Below are 21,085 nucleotides of genomic sequence, written 5' to 3' on the forward strand. Positions count from 1 at the left end.
ATGGATTTTAGTCAGTAAAAGTCTGACATTTCCTCACCGCTGCTAACCCACAGCTGGAGGAGTCATTTGATGAAAAAAAAAAGTACGTAGTTATAAAAGCTAAAAGGTGATAAATTCATTTTTCATCCCACCATCTCGGAAAGAGTAGTTTTACCTTTTGATATCTGAGCGCAAAAGCTGTTTTTATCCTCTAGAGCGGCAAAGTGATTTGAATTTAGAACATCGTGTGCAATACTCCATTTGTGACAATCTTGATAAAACTTTTCAAACACATACATATTAAACAAATAAAATACTGCTTAAAATAATTATTCAATTAATTAAGTAATTTTTATTATTGTTTTTACATAGATTTTTAAGCTCGTTTCATTTTTAAACTGAGTTTTCAAATAAATGAACTTTTCATCCCACCATCTCGGAAAGGGTATTTTTACTCTTTGATATCTGAGCGCAAAAGCCCATTTTATCCTCTAGAGCGGCAAAGTGATTTGAATTTAGAACGTCATGTGGACTGAGTTTGTGAATTCGGCTGTGTTCCGAAATTAAACTCAGTATACTGCCTAGTGTTAATGACCTCACGAATCAATGCCTTATTGTACGGAGTGCTACGGTGATACAAGTTGACGTAATGTCCTGAGCACTAGCTTCGGAACACAGCCCGTCATCAACATTTTTGAATTCAGAAAACCTTGGTACTTTTTTTCTTAATTTGCGTTGCGCGCGCTAATTTCTTTTTACGTCATATTGTTTAAAAGTGAAAACATATTCAAATATTAAAATGAGTGATTTTATAGTGACGACGACGACATATATTTGACGCCGACAGAATTGATCGAAACTGTAAATAATGTACAGATGACCTTTCTCCCTCAACAATCACGCGAGAAGTATTTGAAACAATATGAAATGTTCAATACATGGCGAATAGCTAAAGGTGCCAAAACATTTTCAGAAAACGTTTTGCTTGCATATTTTGTTGAATTATATAAGACGAGGAAATCTAGCACACTATGGAGTACTTACTCAATGCTAAAAGCAACGATTAAGATGAAAAAAGATATTAATATCGAAACATATACTAAGTTACTGGCATTTTTAAAAAGAGCCTCATCTGGTCATCAACCAAAAAAATCGAAAGTTTTCACAGCATCCGAAATAGAAAAGTTTGTTAACAATGCACCAGATTCCATGTATTTGGCGGCAAAAGTAAGTGTACATTCAGTAGGTATTATTATTAATGTAGTTGGCATAAGCATGCATGCATATTAATGTAATTAATTTTCATTATCTACTACTTAAATACTCTATTCTTTACAGGTTGTTCTTATTATTGGCATAAACGGAGCATGTAGAACAAATGAACTAACACTGCTTAATGTCACAAATATTGAGAAACATTCGGATGAATTGTTATTGATACACTTAACGAATACAAAGACCAAAAGAGACCGCAACTTCGTCATTCGCAAGGAGTGCGCAGCGATTGTAGAGAAATACAAAGCTTTACGCCCTCTTAACACTCCAACCAATCGATTTTTTCTACAATATCGCAACGGAAAGTGTGTTCGACAGCCTATGGGTTCTAATAAAATTGGCAGTATCCCACGAGAAATAGCGACATTTCTCGAACTCCCAGAACCTCAACTGTACACGGGTCATTGTTTCCGACGAACTTCAGCCACACTTTTGGCCGATTCAGGAGCTGATCTTCTGTCTCTTAAGCGTCATGGAGGCTGGAAGTCTAATGCGGTAGTAGAAGGATATATAGAGGATTCTATCGAAAATAAGTCTAAAATATGTAAAGGCATCATGGGAGCCATTACACTGAACAAGCCTTTGTCAGATCCTTGGACTGGCCCTTCCACATCAACAATGAGCCGGTACGAAACATCTAGCCTTCGCCCTCTCTCGCCAACATTTACGCCAAAGGAATCTAATGAATCTGTAGAAATATTAAGTGATACAGATAACTTACCAAAAAACAATAATAATAATACACAAGTCTCTACCACCAACATTACAGTACCGAACAAAAACAAAAATATTACACTCCACATAACTAACTGTAACAACGTTACATTCAATTTTTCTTAATTTCTAATCATCATTTGTTAAGATTAATAAATTAGCCTGTAGTATAATGTAGTAGTTAATACCCAAACTAAAATTAAATTATATTGATTGCAAACGTATTTTTATTCCTTCTTCTTCTCGAAGTTTTCACTGCTGGAGGTGAGCCGTCTACTCATTATATATTTTTTTGCATTTAGTCATTTCCTCGATGAGGTGGGATGAAAAGTTACGTGTTGCACTCGAGTGCAAAGATTTTTCACCTTGTGCTCATTTGATTCCCTCGCTATCGCTCAGGATTCTAATTTTTGAAACACTCGCTACGCTCGTGTTTCAAATTTAGAATCCTTCGCTTGCTCGGTCATCAAAATTGAGCCCGCGGTTAAAAAGCAACTTTGCACTCTTGTATAACAAATAACTATTAATAGGTACTTCTTTTTAATTTGATACTCACATGTGCGCGCCATTTTATTTTTTTTTGCATTTAGTAATTTCCTCGATGAAGTGGGATGAAATTATTATTTTTTATTGTTTTGAGGTTGATTTTAAACTTCATTGCATTTTTAAGCTGAGTTTTTGCATAAATAAATTTTAATACATCTTTTTAATTTGCCATGTGTGACGTGCGTGCCATTTTCTTTTTTTGACTTTAAAAATTTCCTCGATGAGGTGGGATGAAAAGTTACGTGTTGCACTCGAGTGCAAAGATTTTTCACCTTGTGCTCTTTTGATTCCCTCGCTATCGCTCAGGATTCTAATTATTGAAACACTCGCTACGCTCGTGTCTCAATTTTAGAATCCTTCGCTTGCTCGGTCATCAAAATTGAGCCCGCGGTTAAAAAGCAACTTTGCACTCTTGTATAACAAATAACTATTATTGCAACAATCCATATACAGACCGGGAACAGAACGATTAAAATGCAAAACAAGGTAAAAGTTAGTCAAAAATTGATAAAACATATTCTATTTTGGTTGGTGCATAATAAGGAAACATTAACAAATGTTTTTGCTGATCATCCACTTCTAACAGTTTGATCCAGAGTTCGATATTCTGCACAAAAATGATATAGGCAAGTTAACATTGGTGCAGTGCTGATGCTACTCCATTCAATATAAATTAGCCTTTCCCATCTATCGCATTCTGTCCGGGGCGGTATCGCTTAACGATAAGACCCCATAGCAAGTGCATTTTATCTGCATAGTTTAGCTTTGTGTCAAAATTGCCCACCCCTCTCACAAGCTGGGTATAATGGGAAATTACTGCTACTTCTGTGGAAAGAGCTGAAACTGTGTGAATAGAAGAAACTGGTATCTAATCGGTAGGTATTCCTTCAGTCACTATTTACGTTCAATGTCCGCGCTAACTCTTCTGATTAATCTTGCATCACTAGCAGAAATAAAATGCGACCAACTGCAACTGGTTTGGTAATGCATTCAATTACGCTATGACTAATGCTAGAAGCTACATTACTGTCCACCCTCTCTAGGTAATTGTCCCTACTATTTTTGACGCAGCGCTGTTAACACTGGCCTAGTTATTTTGCCGGCCACTGCCAACTATATCAATTAACGTTTAAGATGTAAATTTTTAACTAATTTACATGCATACATTTCAGAAATTAATGACAAACTTGAGATAAAATATAACAACGGGTCTCAAAAATTGCTAAAATATTTTTAAGCGAAAAAAGTTTACTAGGTAAGTCAACAAAAATAAGTACACGCTGACTTGTTATACATGTGTATGTTGTGTACGTAAAATATCGTATCAGGCGTAGTAATGTGTCGGCTATCAGTGACTGCGCGCCGGTCTGTGATGCGCGCGCTCTCTCCCGCGCGAAGGGTAACCGACGTAACAGTGTTGTTGACATTTACCCTCCCGTTGTTTACCCAGTGCGTTACCATCAACAAACACACACAACCAGAAGTCATCGGTACGTATCCACAATCGATTCTAATCGATACGCTCGAATGAGAGTTAATTAATCGAGAAAATTAATTCAATAACTTTGGCGTGATAGAAACTGAGATTAAATTTTGAATTTTCATGCTTTTATTTAGCTTTGAATTTAAAATGCGTTGTTTTGTTTATCAATAGTATCTTGTATTCCTATGATCGTAAATATAGGTCAAATCAATGTTGATGTAGCTCAATCGATCTAGTTAGGTATTGTTCTGAAATGCAGTAGGTAGATACTGAAATGAAATTGTTCACGCTTTCAGTAGAACGTGATGCGAAGCGAATGTGTGACAGGTGATTAAGGTTTAACAGGGCTATTTAGAGCACTTCAAGTTGTTTTAACTGACTGTAAACGGTTAGTTACACACGACTCTTTAAAATAAACTTACTTACTTACTTTTCACTATTGAAGATAAGCTTCAAAAATATTTCTAGTGAGTTAAATAACTACCTACTGAAAAAATATAGTTCCCTGTATTTCAACAATACCTACAAATTTTGTCGTCACAGTAAAACATAGACATTTGTATCTGAGCAAGTTTTATCTCAAGATAAAAAAATCCTTGGTTAACAAGAGTAAATAGAACATTTTAAATGAAATCACTGAATAAACTATCAGTGCTATACAGTAGGTATACCTACAGATACATTATCTTATTTATACGCTTAGGTACCTACGTAAAGTAAGCCCAATAGTTGAGTAGTTAAATGACCGTAAGGTTGAAGGGTCGAGTCCCATTTCGGCGAATGTAATTGTTACTTACAGCTTGGCAAAAAAGAGTGTGGAGTAAATGAGGTCAGCACTATCGCACCTGTGGCAACCCGGAATACTACGACTCACAGATTTTGATATTTGTTATTTTTGGAGATATTCAATCCTAAGTAGGCGATGTCCCTTGGACACTTCAATGTCCAGTATTAACGATGTTAACAATTTTTATTTGATTTTGATTTTTAGTTCCAACTGTCACCGCGTCAGACTCTTTTTTGCCAAGCTGTACGATAAGCAATTATTTATAGGTACTTAACTGGTTTCCGCCGCGGCTTCGCTCGCATCGAGTTCGGTTATATCGCGTTGCCAAAAGAACTCTTCAAAAGTCCGGGATAAAAACTATCCTATGTACTTTCTTAAAGTCAACTCTATCCCTGTCACAAATTTTATTAAAATCAGTTCACTGGTTTAGACGTGAAAGCGTAACAGACGGACAGAGTAAAGTTACTTTCGCATTTATAATATTAGTAGGGATAATAGTAGGGATGTTACAACATTTACAATGTATGTAATAATAACATGAATAAACATCAAACAAAGTGATCTAGCTAGTGTTATCAATTCTTTCTTCCAGCGAAATCAAGAGTAGAACTAAGACCACTATCAATATCGGCGTTCCTAAACGACGTTATCCGCCTATCAGCACCGGTGATCAACGAGGAAGCCATTTACTACATACACAAACCAAACGGTGACGTCATGAAATTAGACCTCTTTTCCCCAACCTTTGGAAAGGACGCAAATGATGAAGACCAACCTTTAGTAGCGAAATTCGTAGATAACGTCAAACCGATACTTACTCAGAGTAATAACTATGATGTATTCAGTATACGTAGGCCAGCGCCATGGAAAGATGATTTTGATAAAAAGGTGGGTGAAATGGAACCGAATGAGTTCATGATCGGACCTCTGATGGTTGAAGATCATGGGAATTGGGTGCTTAGCGTTTATACGAGGAATATTGACGGCGAGTGGATTGAAATGTTTCAAGTTATCAGTGTTACGATAACAGGTGGGTTTGTGTACTTTTTTATATTTTTAAATCTTAGTTTTAATGTATCTTTACTGGGACAGTTTATCGTCTCCTTCAAAACCGTAGAGAGCTTGAACAGCAATTGCTTTTCCGAAAGTGTCGACACCAGCGCCACCTATTCGGTGACAAACTAACAACAAATCATCATATAATCGGTCAGATTCTCTTTAAAGAAGATGATAAACAAACAGATGAACTCCAAAATTCTCTACTAATAGATTTTGATTGGAATCAATTATAAGAACAAAAATGATTGCTGACCAATCTGAACCGCTACTAAAGAGTAAACTAACAATTTGTCTCAATGGGATTATAGATCCCACAATATTAATGACTGTCTTATTTCATTTCCAGAATACGTACCACTGACACCATTTAAACCTACCCTTAACATAGGGGACACCTTTAACTTAAGCATCGCATTCCCCATTCCTGACTTGGAGAGCTGTGAGCTCGTGGCACCTATGTCTACCTTCGATAGGTTCTACGATAGACGAGAGATAAGTCTGAATACCTGTGCGTTCAGTATACCGAACGTCACTATACTGGACTCTGGCGTTTGGAGAGTGTTAGCAGTCGGCAAAATGGTGCATGAAGGAGAAGCACTGTTGAGTGTAATTGTAGATACTGTGGTAGATAATAATACTGTTGTATAGTATTAGTAATTTTAAAACTAAGATAAGAATTGACGAATGAAAAAACTAAAACTTTAATGTTTTTTTTGTTTACCACTAACAATTTTAAAACATAATTATTGTATTTATTTATTGTTTGTGGGTAGGTATATAATCATATTAGAGGAGCTTGTGGCCATAAAACAGCCGTTTAAGAGGACGAATTGGAATTTTTGGCGCCAAGGATCTCAATTTTTCTCAGTAAATACGAAACGGATTAAAATACAACTTGGTTACCAGAAAGTTCATGATATAAACCTTATTTTGTTAGACGTAGAAACATGATTAGGTAACTTTTATAACAGAGAAAAATATATCAAACATACCTCTTTTTAAAAAGAGATTCACATATTATGGGCAAACGGGACCGATTTAAGCCTCTTAACTTTTTTAGTAGTTGAGTATATACATACTCTTTAAAATTGTAGAAGGAATTTTTATCAAATTATCATTTCTAAATAATAAAATTACAAAACCATTTTGTCGCTTACGACTTTTAGTTATAAGCTAGCGCGTGTATTGTTATCCTCGCCCCGCTCAGACGCTCCGACCCCTTTTGGCGCCTTAGATGCGCGTGCCGGTTATGGAATTATTGTTGACCAATTCGTCGCCTTAATGTTACTTTGTGCAAAGCGCGGTCAGTTTTGGATTGGTGGCTATCTACGTAATGTTTATCATAAACAGTTCATATTTGCTGATACGGCAAATTTATAATTTTACTTTGCAATAACTCTTTTTTTTAACATGACAATCGGTTTAAAAATTCGATAAGGGCCTTAAAATCGTTTTGCAATATTTATTTGTTATAAAACAATCGCTGCTGAGTATACATATTGACAAATACAACTGCTGAGAGACGTTCGAGACCATTGTATTGTCCTTGTTCCATACTTGGTACTTAGATACTTACTTTATGTAATATCATTTATTTAACAGTTTATTCTCAGAATCCTCAATACAGTGTCCTAAAAAAGTACAGCGAGGACTGACTCAAAAACAAATTTCGATCTGGCCTCATACCAAAGTTAGGATCAATTAAATAAAACGAAACATAGTAATGTCAATTAAATAACTATATTTACAACTTATACAGAATACATGGTCCTTAATTATAAAAGTAACACAAAATATGTTTTGTTGCCATTTAACTTAATATCTTTTTCACATACCTATGTGAATTGAGTCATGCACTCCTTTCAATGTAAAACAAAGAAGTTTTGTCTGTGTATATTATCATAAAGTTCTTAGTAGTTTTTGATACAAGTGTGCACATTACATAGTTTTTAATTCGAAAACATTCTTAATAACATATTACCAAGGCTATTTTCGGAAGGAATAATAAATTGTTCAGCACAGTCTATCTCACGAAAATGGGGGTAAAAATTATACATAAGTTTCAGGACTCTTTTAACTTGGACCTCGGCCATCCGACAAGAAATTTCCGATTTGAAAGTACCCTCCCTTGCCGAATTAAAAAAAACTTTTCTTTTTCATTTAAGTCACATTCCAACAACAGACATACTCCATAAATCTTGCAACACAAAACCTCACCTCACTGGGCCATCATGGTCGAAATACACTAAACTTTACACTGGACCATCATTGTCACGCACTTATCACTCACTGCCACTACCACTAGCCGACCCACTGGCACTAGAAGTACGTCTCGGAGTGTTCTGATCTGCCTCATGGTCAGAACCTTCGTCGTCAGAATCCTTGAGCGCCTTAGCGCGGTCGAGCCGGCGAGCCCGACGTGTCTCAACGTCAGAACCGTCTGATTCTGACGAGTAGATTGCTGCGCCCGCTGATGCTGTAGTAGAAAAATATTAAGTAAAGGTTTGTATCGCACAAGATTAATGAAACACTGTTAATTTTAAACAGAAATTATTTTTTTAATGGGAATGAAATTCATTCATTTAATTTCATGTCAGTGTTATGTGCGTGTAAAACAAACAATTTAATTGGCTGTAAGCCATTTCATAAAAAATAAGAAAGCCCAAAACTTCTTATCTGTATAAAAAAATAGAGCGTATCCATTGGTCGAAATTTAAGTATATTTTAAATCACCCTTTTTATTTGTGTTGAAGGCGTCGTAGTTTAATATATTTTTTTTTTCTTTAAATATGAATCATATGTACGTGTTCCATATAAATATAATTGGGACAAGTAACTTTTTAATAAAGCATCCAAAGTCTTGCGTACTATAATTTTCCGAGCCTTTACCCTGCTAAGTTGGGGTCGGCTTTCAGTCTTAAAGTCTTACATACTAGTAAATATTAATTTTGATTTCCTAAGTAAAGTTGTGCACATACCTTTCTGCCCCTGCTTGTACTTGTTCTTGATGGCGGCGAGCGAGACGCCGCCCTCGTCCTCGGAGTCGTCGCGCGCGGCCGCCGCGCCCGCGCGGGCGCCGGCGCCGCGCCGCTTGGGCCGCGTGGACGCGCGGGACCGCATGGCCGCGCGCAGCTCCATCTCCTCTTTCTGTTAAAAATGTAGGTATATTGGTCATTTACACAATGACAACATTGTTGTGATAAGACTTATAGGTAAATATATAGAGATTAAAAAGTTCAAAATGCTGCAAAAAATAAACAAGATTAAAGTGATAAAAACCACTGCGAAACTTTTGCAACCTTTACCAAGGCTCTGTCTTCATTACGACCACATTCATGACCAGTTTCATAAGGTTAGTGATTAAGTCTCTGGTAGAATATCAGAAACTTTTCTAACAGACAAAAATGATAGACAGCCTTCATATTTAGCAGATAGCATTAGCTATCAGATGACTAACAGACACTACATTGGTGGTTAACCAGTGAAAACTGTTCTTAATCTTTAAATCCACGTTCCGTTGCAATAGTCATTTGCTGGTCTCCAGCCCATATCTAGGTGCCCAACCCACTGAATACTACATCCATCTTAAAAAATAAACAAACAAACCTTAAGCTGATACTTCCTATCAGCATCAGGATCAGCGCCAACTTGGGACAGTATCTTGATAGCCGAAGTCTTAGTGGAGCGGTCAGCTAACGAGAGCGTCATCTTCCTGTGAGTGAACGACTCCGTGGAGTGAGGCCTGAAGGACAGCTTCGTGCGGAAGACGGCCTGGCCTTGAAGACCTGTGCCTTGACGGACGAACAGGTGGTTGTGGTCGCCCTGGGGAGAGAAATAAGGTTTATTAGTATGTTAGATTAATTAAGCGGTGTTGCATATCTTTCCTAAAGTGATACAGTGAAGGTAGGAGACTTTTTTATGTGCCTGAAAGTACAGTCTATATTGGGCTGGCGTGTTCAAAAGTAATGTGATGTAATGGACGACTTATTTAAAAGGAATGTCGACAAAATCGTAAAAGCTAAAGATGGAAACTTAAAATATAGCAGAAAAAAAAGTTACCAGAGATTATTCACTAGGAAATTCATTCAAGCTTTTGAAAACATAGGGTCAAAAAATCCAGGAACTATTTTCTATTGTTAAATATTTTTTGTCAAAAACTTGCTAGGTTTGCCTTTATAATAATCGTTCGAAATTAGGGACATGGAGAAAAAAATGTTTTATAATAAAACTCACATGTAACGGCTGCTTATAAACATCGAATATCTCCGAGCCGAGATGCAGCGACATGCTCCCGTCGGACCACTTGACCATGCGGGCGTTAGACTCCTTCACCGCGTTACCTTCCTTGTCGAACACCGTGCGCCAGCGCATTGTGTTCTCTACCTTCAGTTTTAGCCTGGAATGTAGGTATTTTGGTGTTCAAATTAGTTTGAATGAATATATATTTTTTTACATGGTATTTGAGATAATAAAAACATACGAAATTCATGTCTAATAGTTCGTATAATTTTTTTTAGTTTTTTTTTTTTGCAATGTATGTTTTAATGTATGGATGTAAAGATTAAAAAAAAAATAAGTTTGGAGCTTGTATTAGTTACTAAACTGTCAACAATTAAATTTTTAAATTAAAATCTACAGCACCACCAATTTCATTTCCAAATAAATGTGTTAGAAGATTTATGTAAATAATCCATTTCACATTTTTCCCAAAATTCAGAAAGAAAAAACAATTTGAACACCATCACTCACCTAGCCCGACCTTCCTCATCAAGAGTTTCCTCTTCATCAATTTCGTCCTCATAAGTGTTAGGATCATAAGGCCTAGTCTCCACTGACAAGAAGTTGGGCAGCTTCACAAAGTGCAGCTCCTTGCCCAACTCCGTCCAGATCTTGGGCATGTCTACATCAATGCGGGTCTCTGGGATCTCCACCTCTTCTTCTTCCTCTGGTTTCTCACGAGGCTCTTGCTGGAATTGCAACAAGAATTTAATGAAATGGGTAATTTTTTAGAATTTTTGGGCTTAGTTAGACTGTCAGAACTTTGGTAAATAAATAGTTTATGAGTCTGACAACCAGTCTTACCAAAGGATATCAGGTTACCTAGGTAACTGAGTTGTGGAGTGCCTATGTGGCAGTCACTCTATATCAAACTCTGGTACTCCGCTGCATCCGGTTTGACTAGAAGCCGACCCCAACATAGTTATAAAAACGCTAGGCTGTCAGAATACGTATTTTTTTTTTGCCAAAGGGGCCACCGACCACAAGAGCATAGGCAAGTGGTATTTGTTGGCTGTCATTTGTTTGGTAGCCGTCAGTCAGTTAGGGAACCCGCCGTCATCTGTTCCGTAACCCTGGCAGTACCGACCCACTGCGCGACCGAGAGCGGGAGGACCGCTTGTCGGCGCCGCCCTCGTGTGTCCCGCAGCCCTGGCAGTACCCTCACCTCGTCTCCACTAGCGCGGCCCTCGTCCCCGGAGCGGCGCGCGTCCTGCGGGCTGCGGCTGCGCGACCGCGACCCACTGCGCGACCGAGAGCGGGAGGACCGCTTGTCGGCGCCGCCCTCGTCTTCCGTGCTGATGTCTGATGCGTCTCCGAATAGGGCATCCGCGGTAACTGTGGAGAAAATAAAATATATTTTTTTCCCCATACACTCAATTTATAGATGGGTCTCTTTTTTCGGCAGAAGATAAATAAATTAAATTTCTAAATTAACTAGATTAATAAATTAAATCAAATCTCTCTATCGCTTTAGTGTTGGCTGTACGACAACCCAACTTTGGGTTAAGCTCGCTGTTGTACATAAACTGACTGTATTCATTGCGTATTTCATATTATGTGTGAAATAAAGATTTAAAATAAAAATTAAATTACATACCACCATCACCCTCTTCTTTCTTCCCCTCTTCATCATCATCAGAATCCACAAGTTTCTTCGACTTCTTCTTAGGCTTATCACTAGTTTCTGAACCACTGTCAGAGCCCGCCTTCTTGCGTTTTGGCGTAGCTTTGGTACCGCCATCGCTCTCCGAGTCTGATAGCACTGCGCGCTTCTTTTTGTCCCCTGGAATTAAATAGGTATGTAAAAGACCAATAAAAACACATAGCCATGAATTGGTGCACACCACATATGCTCATATACTTATTGCATAAGCAGAGTACATATTTCATTATACGAATGCAAAAAGCTAGATAAAAAACCTATCTATAATTTTGTCTTCTACATGTGGTGCACAGAAAAAAGTTGAAATGGTACCGTACATTCACAACTTACCAACATCAGCTTCTGAAGCATTGGAGCTCTTTGAACGGGACCTCGAGCGACTCTTTGACTTGGACTTACTGCGAGACTTTGATCTTGAATGTCTTGAACCAGATCTAAAAAAAATTACATCAACATATAAAACCCTCATTTGTCAGCTGATCATGACAATAAGATAATAAATATTATAGCAATATTTACCTTGAGCGACTTTTTGATTTGTCCTTAGCCTGTGCATCATCAATCATAAGTCCTGGAGAATTTGACCTACTGTCTTGACCACCAGGTCTAGCCACTGGACTCTTAGAGCTGGAGGATGCACTACCAGACCTGGATCTAGACTTCCTACTCTTTGGGCTTGCACTCGCCGACTTTGACCTTGATCTACTTTTAGCATGGGACTTTGGACTCTGTGATCTCGATTTTGGGCTGCGAGATCGAGATTTTGGACTTTGCGATCTGGATTTCGGACTCTGTGACCTAGATTTGGGACTGTGGGGTCCAGATTTTGGGCTGGCTGAGCGGCTTTTAGGAGAACCTGAGCGAGATCTGGCACTAGCTGAACCTGAACGGGACCTCCTCGAACCACTTCTGGATCTAGAAGCCCTTTGTTTAGGGCTTCCTGATGCATTGGATTTGGGGCTTGAAGAACCAGACTTGTTGCTTTGAGCAGATCCTGAGCGTGATCTGTTGGAGCGAGCAGGTGAGTTGGACTTGCTTCTGGAAGCATTGGAAGATCTCCTGGAGTGAGCGGATCGGTTTGATTTAGGAGATTCACTTCCTGATTTAGCTGGGCTCCGAGACACTGATCTGAAATAAAATGAATTTAATATTAACTGCCAGTTAACTACTAAGTTACTACTCATGATAGGTTTTGAAAGTCTGACAGTCTAATAAACAAATTGAGTATTGTGCAATACCTTGAATGGCTTCCTTCTTTTCCCGGAGCGGGGCTGGGACTCTTGCTGCGGCTTGCACTGGACCCGCTATCCGAATCCGACCCGGAATCCGTGTCTGCAACCAGGTTACAAACGTTACTTTAATCACTATATAAATCAGCACATCAAAATAATTAGCCTAAGCTATTTCTTCAATTAGTAAATGTACATATGGAACAAGTTATTGCAACGTTTTGGGGGCTATGTTCCTCCGGGAAATGGTAATAAAACCTAAAACTCTTCAGAAAACGAATTGTGATTTGCAATCTATGTTCACTTACGTTTAGAGCACTTTTGACTTACCGTCTAGTGTTTTCTTAGCGATTGGCGCCATTTTCGGCACCTGTTTTAGTAACACAAAATCACTAATAAACTAAACGAATATTATTATTAATAAACAATATTTTACGTCTTGAACCGAAAATGAGATTTCACAGAAAACATAAATTGAGGTTAGAATGCCAACGACAGAAACGTCAAACAAACAATACAGAGTATAAAAGAAAAACATTTCATCCACAGTTAAATATAATACTAAAAAAATATTAAATTTAATTTTATTCTTTGATTCCTGCGCTGGAATAATCACCAAAATCCTCATGCGTAAAAATCATCACCTGCATACCTTTTGTTTCTTTCAGGCCGAATCGTAAAGTTGCCGGTACCCTCCGCTAGGGGGAGTCGGGAGCACTGCAGCGTTCTGCCTGTGGCTGAAAAATGAAGAATAAACGTAATTTATTTCAGCTCTTATACTCTACTCTAATCTTAGTGCAAGAAGTAGTTACCTCGACACTCGGCTGAAACCACGTTATGGTGATTCGTATAGTTACCGGCACGGATATTGAGCTCTCGGCGGAGGAGTGGGGATCGCTTTGCGCACAATATCCGTGCCGATAACTATACCCAGTCAAGATCAGTGGCGTGTGACGGGTGAGGCCTATTTCAAGCACTGCTCAGAGCTGGAAATTTATACTATTCTATTTTTTGTACTTGGGTACTTCCTTATTTTTCTTCTTCCAGTAACCAATTTTATAATCAGACCTTTTAATGTCTTTATATTCTACTTAACTTAATAGGAAGAAGTCAATGCACTACAATAATATCGCAGGTACGGTAGTTTATAACGTGAATCTCCCAGATTTCATCTAACCCGAAACGACTCTCAAAGGAGCAATATACAGATGTGCTATTTATATTTCGAATTACATGGCTATTCCGAGTCCTAATGATATTATTTCGTTTCATAAAATACTTAGATAGGTATATATCCTCTTTGCTTCATGTTTTCGTGGTTAGAATTTACTTGTCTGTACAGTATACGTTATTTACTTGTATGTACGTTATCTACTTAAGTTTAGTTTTCAGTAATATTATGATGGATAATTCGGATAGTCGTTATGGTAAACTGCATTCGGGAATCGAATACGAAACTACGTGCTCCGCAGTGTCGATTATAGATACCAATGGACCAAGAAGATTAACAGTCGAACATTGGTTTATCATAGGCTCTATCTATTCTTCATTACGTTTTTTCAATTTCTTTATCGCTGTAAAAATCGTGAAGTGACTTAATTTTACTTTTACTGAAACTTCCACAGAAACATAGCATATAAGTGTACGCCAGATACATGCATAAACTTACATGAAAACTAGATAGATAGGTATTTCTTAAAGTTTTTAAAGCCTTTCAATGCCAATTTCATTGAACACGAACACGTTTCACTTTTATTCGATCATTTTATTTGACCGTGATTTATTTATTATGAAACATTCACTATGCTCTCACGCATGAATACATAATATTGTATAAGAAACGTGTGTTTGTTCCAATTTCATGAGTTATTAACAATCATTCTAATGGACTAAACATTAATTTAGTTACACTTACAAACTTAACGTACGTACCTACGGTATTTACTACTGTTCTTTACTTACCTACTTAATAATATTTGATAAACATAAACGTTCCACGGTCATAATGATCTTGGTTTAAAGTTACTACGTCCCACTTCCCAGTCTCACGATCTACGGACTCGTAAACTTCTCTTATCAAACCAAAAGATGTTATCTCGCCTAATTCAAGGAGTTAGAAAAGGATAGAAGTACCCAAAATCGCCTTTTTCAAGGGTAAGGTACCCAAGTGGAGCATGCTTGCTTACATGATCGCATCTGTTCCAAGTTTGAATGAGGGGGACTCAATGAAGTTTTTTCATCGCGCGTTAGTTGAACGATGGCTGCGGTAGGTGACGTTTGTGCCGGTCTGCTACGCCACAAACACATTTTATTACGAGAACTATGCGATACAAATATTCTAGACGTGTTAGTTAAGAAAGGTATTCTTAATTTAAACGAGTTCGAAATAATAACGGGCGCGAATGACAGTGATAAGTGTAATTATTTTATTGAGATTGTTAGTAAACAAAGCGGTGCCAAGTTAAATGATCTGTGTGTTGTTCTGAGTAAGGAATGCCCGAAACTGTCCAAGGAGCTGCTGAACGATAGGCACAGGTTTATTGTCAATGGTAAGTACTTAAAGATCCTATTATTTTACAATTAAATAGAAGAGTTTTAAGGATGTGGGTACTTACTTACCTTTTACTTGCCTACTCATTTTTTGTTTAGCTACTGGTGTTTAGTACTGTGTAGCTCTAGTAGTAGGTATAGGCACTTTCGTATCTACCATGCTAATAAATCAATGTTACTTACTTAATTAATTACCTAGGCGAACGTTGTAGATTATAATATACGTAGTCTAGGTAAGTAGGTAGGTAGGTATCATAATAATAAGTGATGGGGTGAGAAGAGCTTAATCGGCACGTCTAGCTTATTACCTAGTAAGTGCCTGCCTCCTACCTAAACACGTAATGTTATACTAAGAACGTAAGGTAAGTTAGGCAGGTACTTATTTACTTACCTAAGTACCTATAGGACACAGTCATACATTGTATTTCTAACATTAATTGTAGGTAGGTACTTTCATCATCCTCCGAGCCTTTTCCCACACTATGTTGGGGTCGGCTTCCAGTCTAACCGGATTCAGCTGAGTACCAGTGCTTTACAAGAAGCGACTGCCTATCTGACCTCCTCAACCCAGTTACCCGGGCAACCCGATACCCCTTGGTTAGACTGGTAGGTAGGTACTTTAATTCGTAGTAATGAATGATGAGTCGGTGGGTTCCTTTTTTTGTGTAAGTTTATTTAGGTACCTCCTTACTAAGACTTTAGTTAGGTATGTAGGTACCTACTGTATAAGTATAGGTACTCGTACCTACCTAGGTACCTACTTGGTTTAAAAAGTCTTTCTTGATTGATTTTTTTTTAATGTTGCCTATGTTACACCTACTCAAGCAATCTAATATGACCTACCTTAATACATAGGTATGTGAAAGAACAAATGTATTCCTCATCGTACACATTCAACTGGGCTTGCAGTATTGGCACATGTGTGGTATTGGTAATTGGTATGAATTAGATCCTCTAATTATTAGAGGGTAGCTGGATAAGACATGACAATTGATAAAAATGAACAAACCGAAGAAGACCAATGAACAGAAAGCTATAACGAAGATCACGCACACACAAAACAACGTCAAAATTTCACGGCTCGTTCAACAACATTCATGAAAGGAACAAATTGGACCGAGCGCGGACAAAGACTTGTCACATAACAGAAAAACTTATCGAGGCTACGCTAAACACCTAAATACATGCCTAGAGCATTACCAAACGGTAAAAAGTGCCGAATTATTACAAAGAAATTGCTACCTCGCACGAACGTACCAATTCGACTTAGATTGAAAAATTGCATGACCGATCAAAAAGGGGAGAAGAGAATTGTTAGAGACAATAATTCAAACTTTACAAAGACGGACCCGTATTTAAATTTGGCATTGAATCTTTTGTTACACGACGTAAGGTTGAAAATCCTCTGAATTAGTTGATGGGACAAGGCTGAGTTTATGCGGGTGTGTTCGGAAATTGACCCCGCCTGTACTATGGGAATCAATCCTCTATTGAGCTTCTGGTCATTCATGTAATTCAAATGTAACCGCAATTACTGGCTTGACCGTAAACGTTAATGTTTATGTCCTCTGTTGTGCCTTTGTAGTTTCCATGTTAGGTTACGTTTGTGTTCAATTAGAATGTTTTATTCCAAACCAAGTACCTGTAAAGGTTTATAGATAAAGTCCTGCTGGAAAGATGATTGAATTTTGAAACAGCAATACTCTAGCTAGGACACTAAAGTAAGACGTTAGAATCTAGAATTCAGCCCTTCCAAAAACGTCAAATTCCAAAGGTAGCAGTAATAGTAGTTGCGATTATGATGATTCAGAGAATTATGGCACCAGCCACATCCTAGCACCACGAATAAGATGACCAATTAAATAGATTGAAGGTCAAGAATTTTATGAATTATGAGTAATCAACCTCCAAGCAGTGATTACGATTAGATTTAACATAATGATAATAATGGAGATGTCTCTTGAGCAAGTTGCCTTCAAAACACAATGTCATGTACATCTGATTACTTCATAAAACTTACAATATTACAGAATTTAAATATTATGAGAACGCTTGAATTACGTACAACTTGAGTAGAGGAAGGTTAGCGCCTTGCTTGTAGAGAATAAGATATTCAAGGAATTTACGATCAGCCGATAACAAAAGGACGTAGTAATTAAATCCATGACTGTTTATTATTTTCCTTGATAAGGCTTCGAAGACGTATCCCATTGTAGTACTTCGTAAGAGATTTTGTTTGTTCATTCGTCCTATCCAGCAAAGTACACAAAAATCCTGTTAGCCCTATGACTGCCCTAGTATGATGATTATGTATCTCTTATTTTTCCAAACACTAAGTTGCATTGATTAAAATTCTGTCAAAAATACACTTCACTATCTGAAAGACAATCTTCAAAACCGATAGTCTCGATATAGCAACGCTTCGTGCAGTTTTACCTATGTCTTTTCAGTGTTTTAGAAATCGATCGGAAGTACATATTATATCGAAACTTCCTTAACTGAAATATCTTCTAACATCGTAACATCCTTAACTTCTTGATACGAATCCGTCTAAGTAAGCAAGTTCTTCCAAGAACATCGTGTAAGGCAGTATTCTCTCGTTTCTCAGAAGTCGTTAGCGGGTGTGAGCGGGTGTGAGTTAACACAAAAACAGACGATTGTCTCTGGTTTATCGAACGTTAGTACGGTTCTTGTTGGTGTCTAATAGTTGACTGTGCAGTTAAAACTTGACAATGAAAGACATACCAGAGCTCACCAATGAGTTTTAAAGATCTTTTGAAGGTAAACCTTCGTGAAGGAATTCTGGAGAAACTGGGAAATATTTTGGGAACGTTGGGGATTTTCGTCGATTTTCAGTCAGAGAAGAGGCTGCTGTTGTATTCTGTAATATTATGCATGTAAACTAAACATAAAAAAAAACTTATGTATAATTCCTTAAGGCTAATGTAATAATTGAATTTAAATAGAAATCATTTCACCAAGTGGTCAGGCCATAGCGCGTGCTGAGGATGACTCATAAAAAAAAGTCAAAACAAATTAGTAATTTTAATCAGACTTAAAAAAAATCAAGCAAAAACGAATACACTTTTAATATTTAAAGAGTAAAGTTCAGCAGTTTTTGCCCTGTTGAACTAGAAATATATTGAAGATCAGGTGTAAACAACTTGATGCAACCTGTTATGCACACGATATTCATTATAACCGGTTCATATAAGCACTTTATTAATATTCTCATTGATGACCACCTGAATTTTCAACAACATATCGATGCACTTGTTAAAAGAATCCGCAAGTTAATTTTCATTTTCAAAACCATACGCCATATCTCAGATACTACAGTTATCAAGTCAGTATATTATGCACTTTGTCAATCGCTACTTATCTATTGCATTACTTCTTGGGGTGGTACAAGTAAGTCTACACTCATAAACTTGGAACGTGCACAAAGAGCTGTATTAAAAGTCAGTTGTTTTCTACCCAGACTACACCCTCCCTTTGAACTGTATCAACATTGCAAAGTTTTGACTGTTAGACAGCTCTTCATTCTAATGACAGTTCTCAAAAAACATTCTTTGACACACAACTCAATTAGTACTTCCCAGAATAAAAGGATCCCCACTGTATGCACAATAAACAGGTACAACACCAGTTTCTCACATAATTTTTTTGGTTTTCTTGGGACATTCCTTTACAATAAAATAAACCAAAAATTACATATCGTTACCAATACTAAATTACAATGTAAGAAGAAACTGACTACATGGCTTCAAAACTTAGATTATGACTCAACAGAAAAATTATTAAAACCTATAAACTAAGCTAAATTAGTAATTATTTATAGTAAAAAAAAAAAAAAAAAAAAACCTTCATTGTAGGACTACACGTCAAACACTATTGATACCTATGCTATTTATACATATTGATAACTAAATGCAAAACATAAATTAGATATAAAATAAAAAAATAAATAAAATAAAATAAAATTGATGATATTACCTAAAATATGAAACAAAAATAACTAATAATATGAAACTAAAATATGAAACAAAAATTAGAATTATTAAATACACCACTACTAACTACCTACTAAATTAAATTTAGAAAAAATAAAAGTACTTTGTTAACTAAAAAACTTTCTAGGATTAATTCATCTGCCCTACCACAAATTTTATATCCTAAATAAATTATATTTTAAGTCTTGATTAGTAATTAAACTACATTTGATCTCAAAATGACTACACTTTTAAGTTACTATTAATTAGAAGTTCGCCATCGTATGTACTATGTGCATAATTGTGAATGTAATTGTACCTACCCACGGAAAAGTGGCTCTTAATATTAAGTTAATTTTGTGTTATTATTATTTATTATTGATAACGCGTATTCATAAGTGGAAAAAGCTATAATTATATGTTATGTGTTATATATTTAAATGTTTATTTGCAATAAATAAGTGCAGTGACTTATGTTTGTTAACGTATTCCTATTTTCTGTTATTTTAATTTATCTATGGTATAAGCATTACGATAATAAGCATAGATGTATTTTAGATTTCTCTTTGCCTCTCTCCTTACAAAATGTACTGTAGAAAATTCAATAGGATTAATGGTGATCTGTAACACAGGGGTAACCTTAAGCAGACACCATTCTCTTAGAAATGCAACTTGTATTGTAATGTACTTTTAACACTGTAATTGAAGAGAAAAATAAAGATTTTTTATTATTATCTTGTATGTCTCTACCAGACCTCGGGACTATAGAGTCCCGGATTTTTGGGAGGCGAACGTGGGGCCGAAGCCAACACGCTGAAGCCCTTTTGAGACAACTTTAATGAAATGGTGACACAAAACCGACAATTATCCCTGTATACACTATAGAAATGTACCCAAGGACAATCCCCGGTTCTGTGCTAAACTATTGCTAACTATGGATGAAAACTACTTGGGCTATTGAGATGGGATGCTAGTGGACTAGGAATGGGGAAACTACGGGAACTATGGCACCTGCCGATAACAATGTAATAAATACACGTAAAAATGGCAGGTGGAGACTCGCCAACTCACTTACTGGGCCCCCGGGAATCAGTCGCTAAATCGCAACAAGGGGGCAACAGGTACATGAGCGGCTGAAGGGTGAGGATACCTCGGCGGACTTTAAACGCAGATCACGCGCTCCCTGTGGGTCCAGCATCACCGGCCCACTCGCCACTTACCACGAGGCACCTACCCTCCGAGCGGGCTGCTAACCCTACTCTAGCGACTCCACTCTGACCGGCCGGTGAAGGCAAGCCAAGAGGCGGGAGACCTATCCCCCGTCATGCTTCACTCCGGCAGGCCGGAGATGGGGGACAGTATACTCTCCCTGGAGCACTCGGATATATAGCCCCGCGGGGTCGCTACTCCCCGTCATCCGCCTCAGATGCCCTGCGGGGCTTATTATTATTATTATTATTCATCAGAATTAGTTTCTGCTATTTATTTTAATTTATTTTTACATTTCAACATACGTGCACTGAGCACAAA

The 21,085-nt window shown here is 37.3% G+C and overlaps 4 protein-coding genes across 9 annotated transcripts in view; 3 read left to right on the forward strand and 1 right to left on the reverse strand.

The window, feature by feature from the left end:
* The first annotated feature begins 427 nt into the window (after positions 1-427).
* Positions 428-2,188, forward strand: LOC124641011. The gene is made up of 2 exons (XM_047179018.1): positions 428-1,206; positions 1,318-2,188. The coding sequence occupies exons 1-2, from the start codon at positions 856-858 to the stop codon at positions 2,092-2,094; spliced, it is 1,128 nt and encodes a 375-aa protein (XP_047034974.1). The 5' UTR covers positions 428-855; the 3' UTR covers positions 2,095-2,188.
* A 1,662-nt stretch (positions 2,189-3,850) lies between these two features.
* On the forward strand, positions 3,851-6,548 carry LOC124640758. The gene is made up of 3 exons (XM_047178674.1): positions 3,851-4,004; positions 5,377-5,814; positions 6,190-6,548. The coding sequence occupies exons 1-3, from the start codon at positions 3,851-3,853 to the stop codon at positions 6,489-6,491; spliced, it is 894 nt and encodes a 297-aa protein (XP_047034630.1). The 3' UTR covers positions 6,492-6,548.
* A 1,016-nt stretch (positions 6,549-7,564) lies between these two features.
* LOC124640612 (another transcription unit protein) lies at positions 7,565-15,063 on the reverse strand. The gene is made up of 13 exons (XM_047178461.1): positions 14,976-15,063; positions 13,666-13,750; positions 13,344-13,383; positions 13,023-13,116; positions 12,304-12,912; positions 12,115-12,218; positions 11,719-11,904; positions 11,287-11,456; positions 10,593-10,810; positions 10,077-10,239; positions 9,450-9,665; positions 8,822-8,990; positions 7,565-8,319 (listed from the first exon to the last, which is right to left on the reverse strand). The coding sequence occupies exons 3-13, from the start codon at positions 13,372-13,374 to the stop codon at positions 8,126-8,128; spliced, it is 2,154 nt and encodes a 717-aa protein (XP_047034417.1). The 5' UTR covers positions 13,375-13,383; positions 13,666-13,750; positions 14,976-15,063; the 3' UTR covers positions 7,565-8,125.
* A 181-nt stretch (positions 15,064-15,244) lies between these two features.
* Positions 15,245-21,085, forward strand: part of LOC124640611 (tight junction protein ZO-1) — a 124,305-nt gene continuing 118,464 nt past the window's right edge. For 3 of the 6 annotated variants that reach the window (XM_047178452.1, XM_047178453.1, XM_047178454.1), the window contains exon 1: positions 15,245-15,562. In XM_047178452.1, coding sequence (XP_047034408.1) covers positions 15,271-15,562 — 292 coding nt within the window. In that variant the 5' untranslated portion in view covers positions 15,245-15,270. The remainder of the gene's footprint in view (positions 15,563-21,085) is intronic. The other 3 variants (XM_047178455.1, XM_047178459.1, XM_047178460.1) reach the window with 3 other exon arrangements.

Source organism: Helicoverpa zea, chromosome 21 (assembly GCF_022581195.2).
Source record: "Helicoverpa zea isolate HzStark_Cry1AcR chromosome 21, ilHelZeax1.1, whole genome shotgun sequence".
In the NCBI taxonomy this organism is placed as follows: Eukaryota; Metazoa; Arthropoda; class Insecta; order Lepidoptera; family Noctuidae; genus Helicoverpa; species Helicoverpa zea.

Excerpts from the sequence above, each read along its gene's own strand:
- LOC124641011 (XM_047179018.1), top strand. The coding sequence starts at position 856 with ATGACCTTTCTCCCTCAACAATCACGCGAGAAGTATTTGAAACAATAT. Across the intron at positions 1,207-1,317 it reads CCATGTATTTGGCGGCAAAA|GTTGTTCTTATTATTGGCAT; the intron begins GTAAGTGTACAT and ends TATTCTTTACAG.
- LOC124640758 (XM_047178674.1), top strand. The coding sequence starts at position 3,851 with ATGTGTCGGCTATCAGTGACTGCGCGCCGGTCTGTGATGCGCGCGCTC. Across the intron at positions 4,005-5,376 it reads CACACAACCAGAAGTCATCG|CGAAATCAAGAGTAGAACTA; the intron begins GTACGTATCCAC and ends TCTTTCTTCCAG. Across the intron at positions 5,815-6,189 it reads TATCAGTGTTACGATAACAG|AATACGTACCACTGACACCA; the intron begins GTGGGTTTGTGT and ends TTTCATTTCCAG.
- LOC124640612 (XM_047178461.1), bottom strand. The coding sequence starts at position 13,374 with ATGGCGCCAATCGCTAAGAAAACACTAGACG. Across the intron at positions 13,117-13,343 it reads CGCTAAGAAAACACTAGACG|ACACGGATTCCGGGTCGGAT; the intron begins GTAAGTCAAAAG and ends ACCTGGTTGCAG. Across the intron at positions 8,991-9,449 it reads ATAGGAAGTATCAGCTTAAG|AAAGAGGAGATGGAGCTGCG; the intron begins GTTTGTTTGTTT and ends CATTTTTAACAG.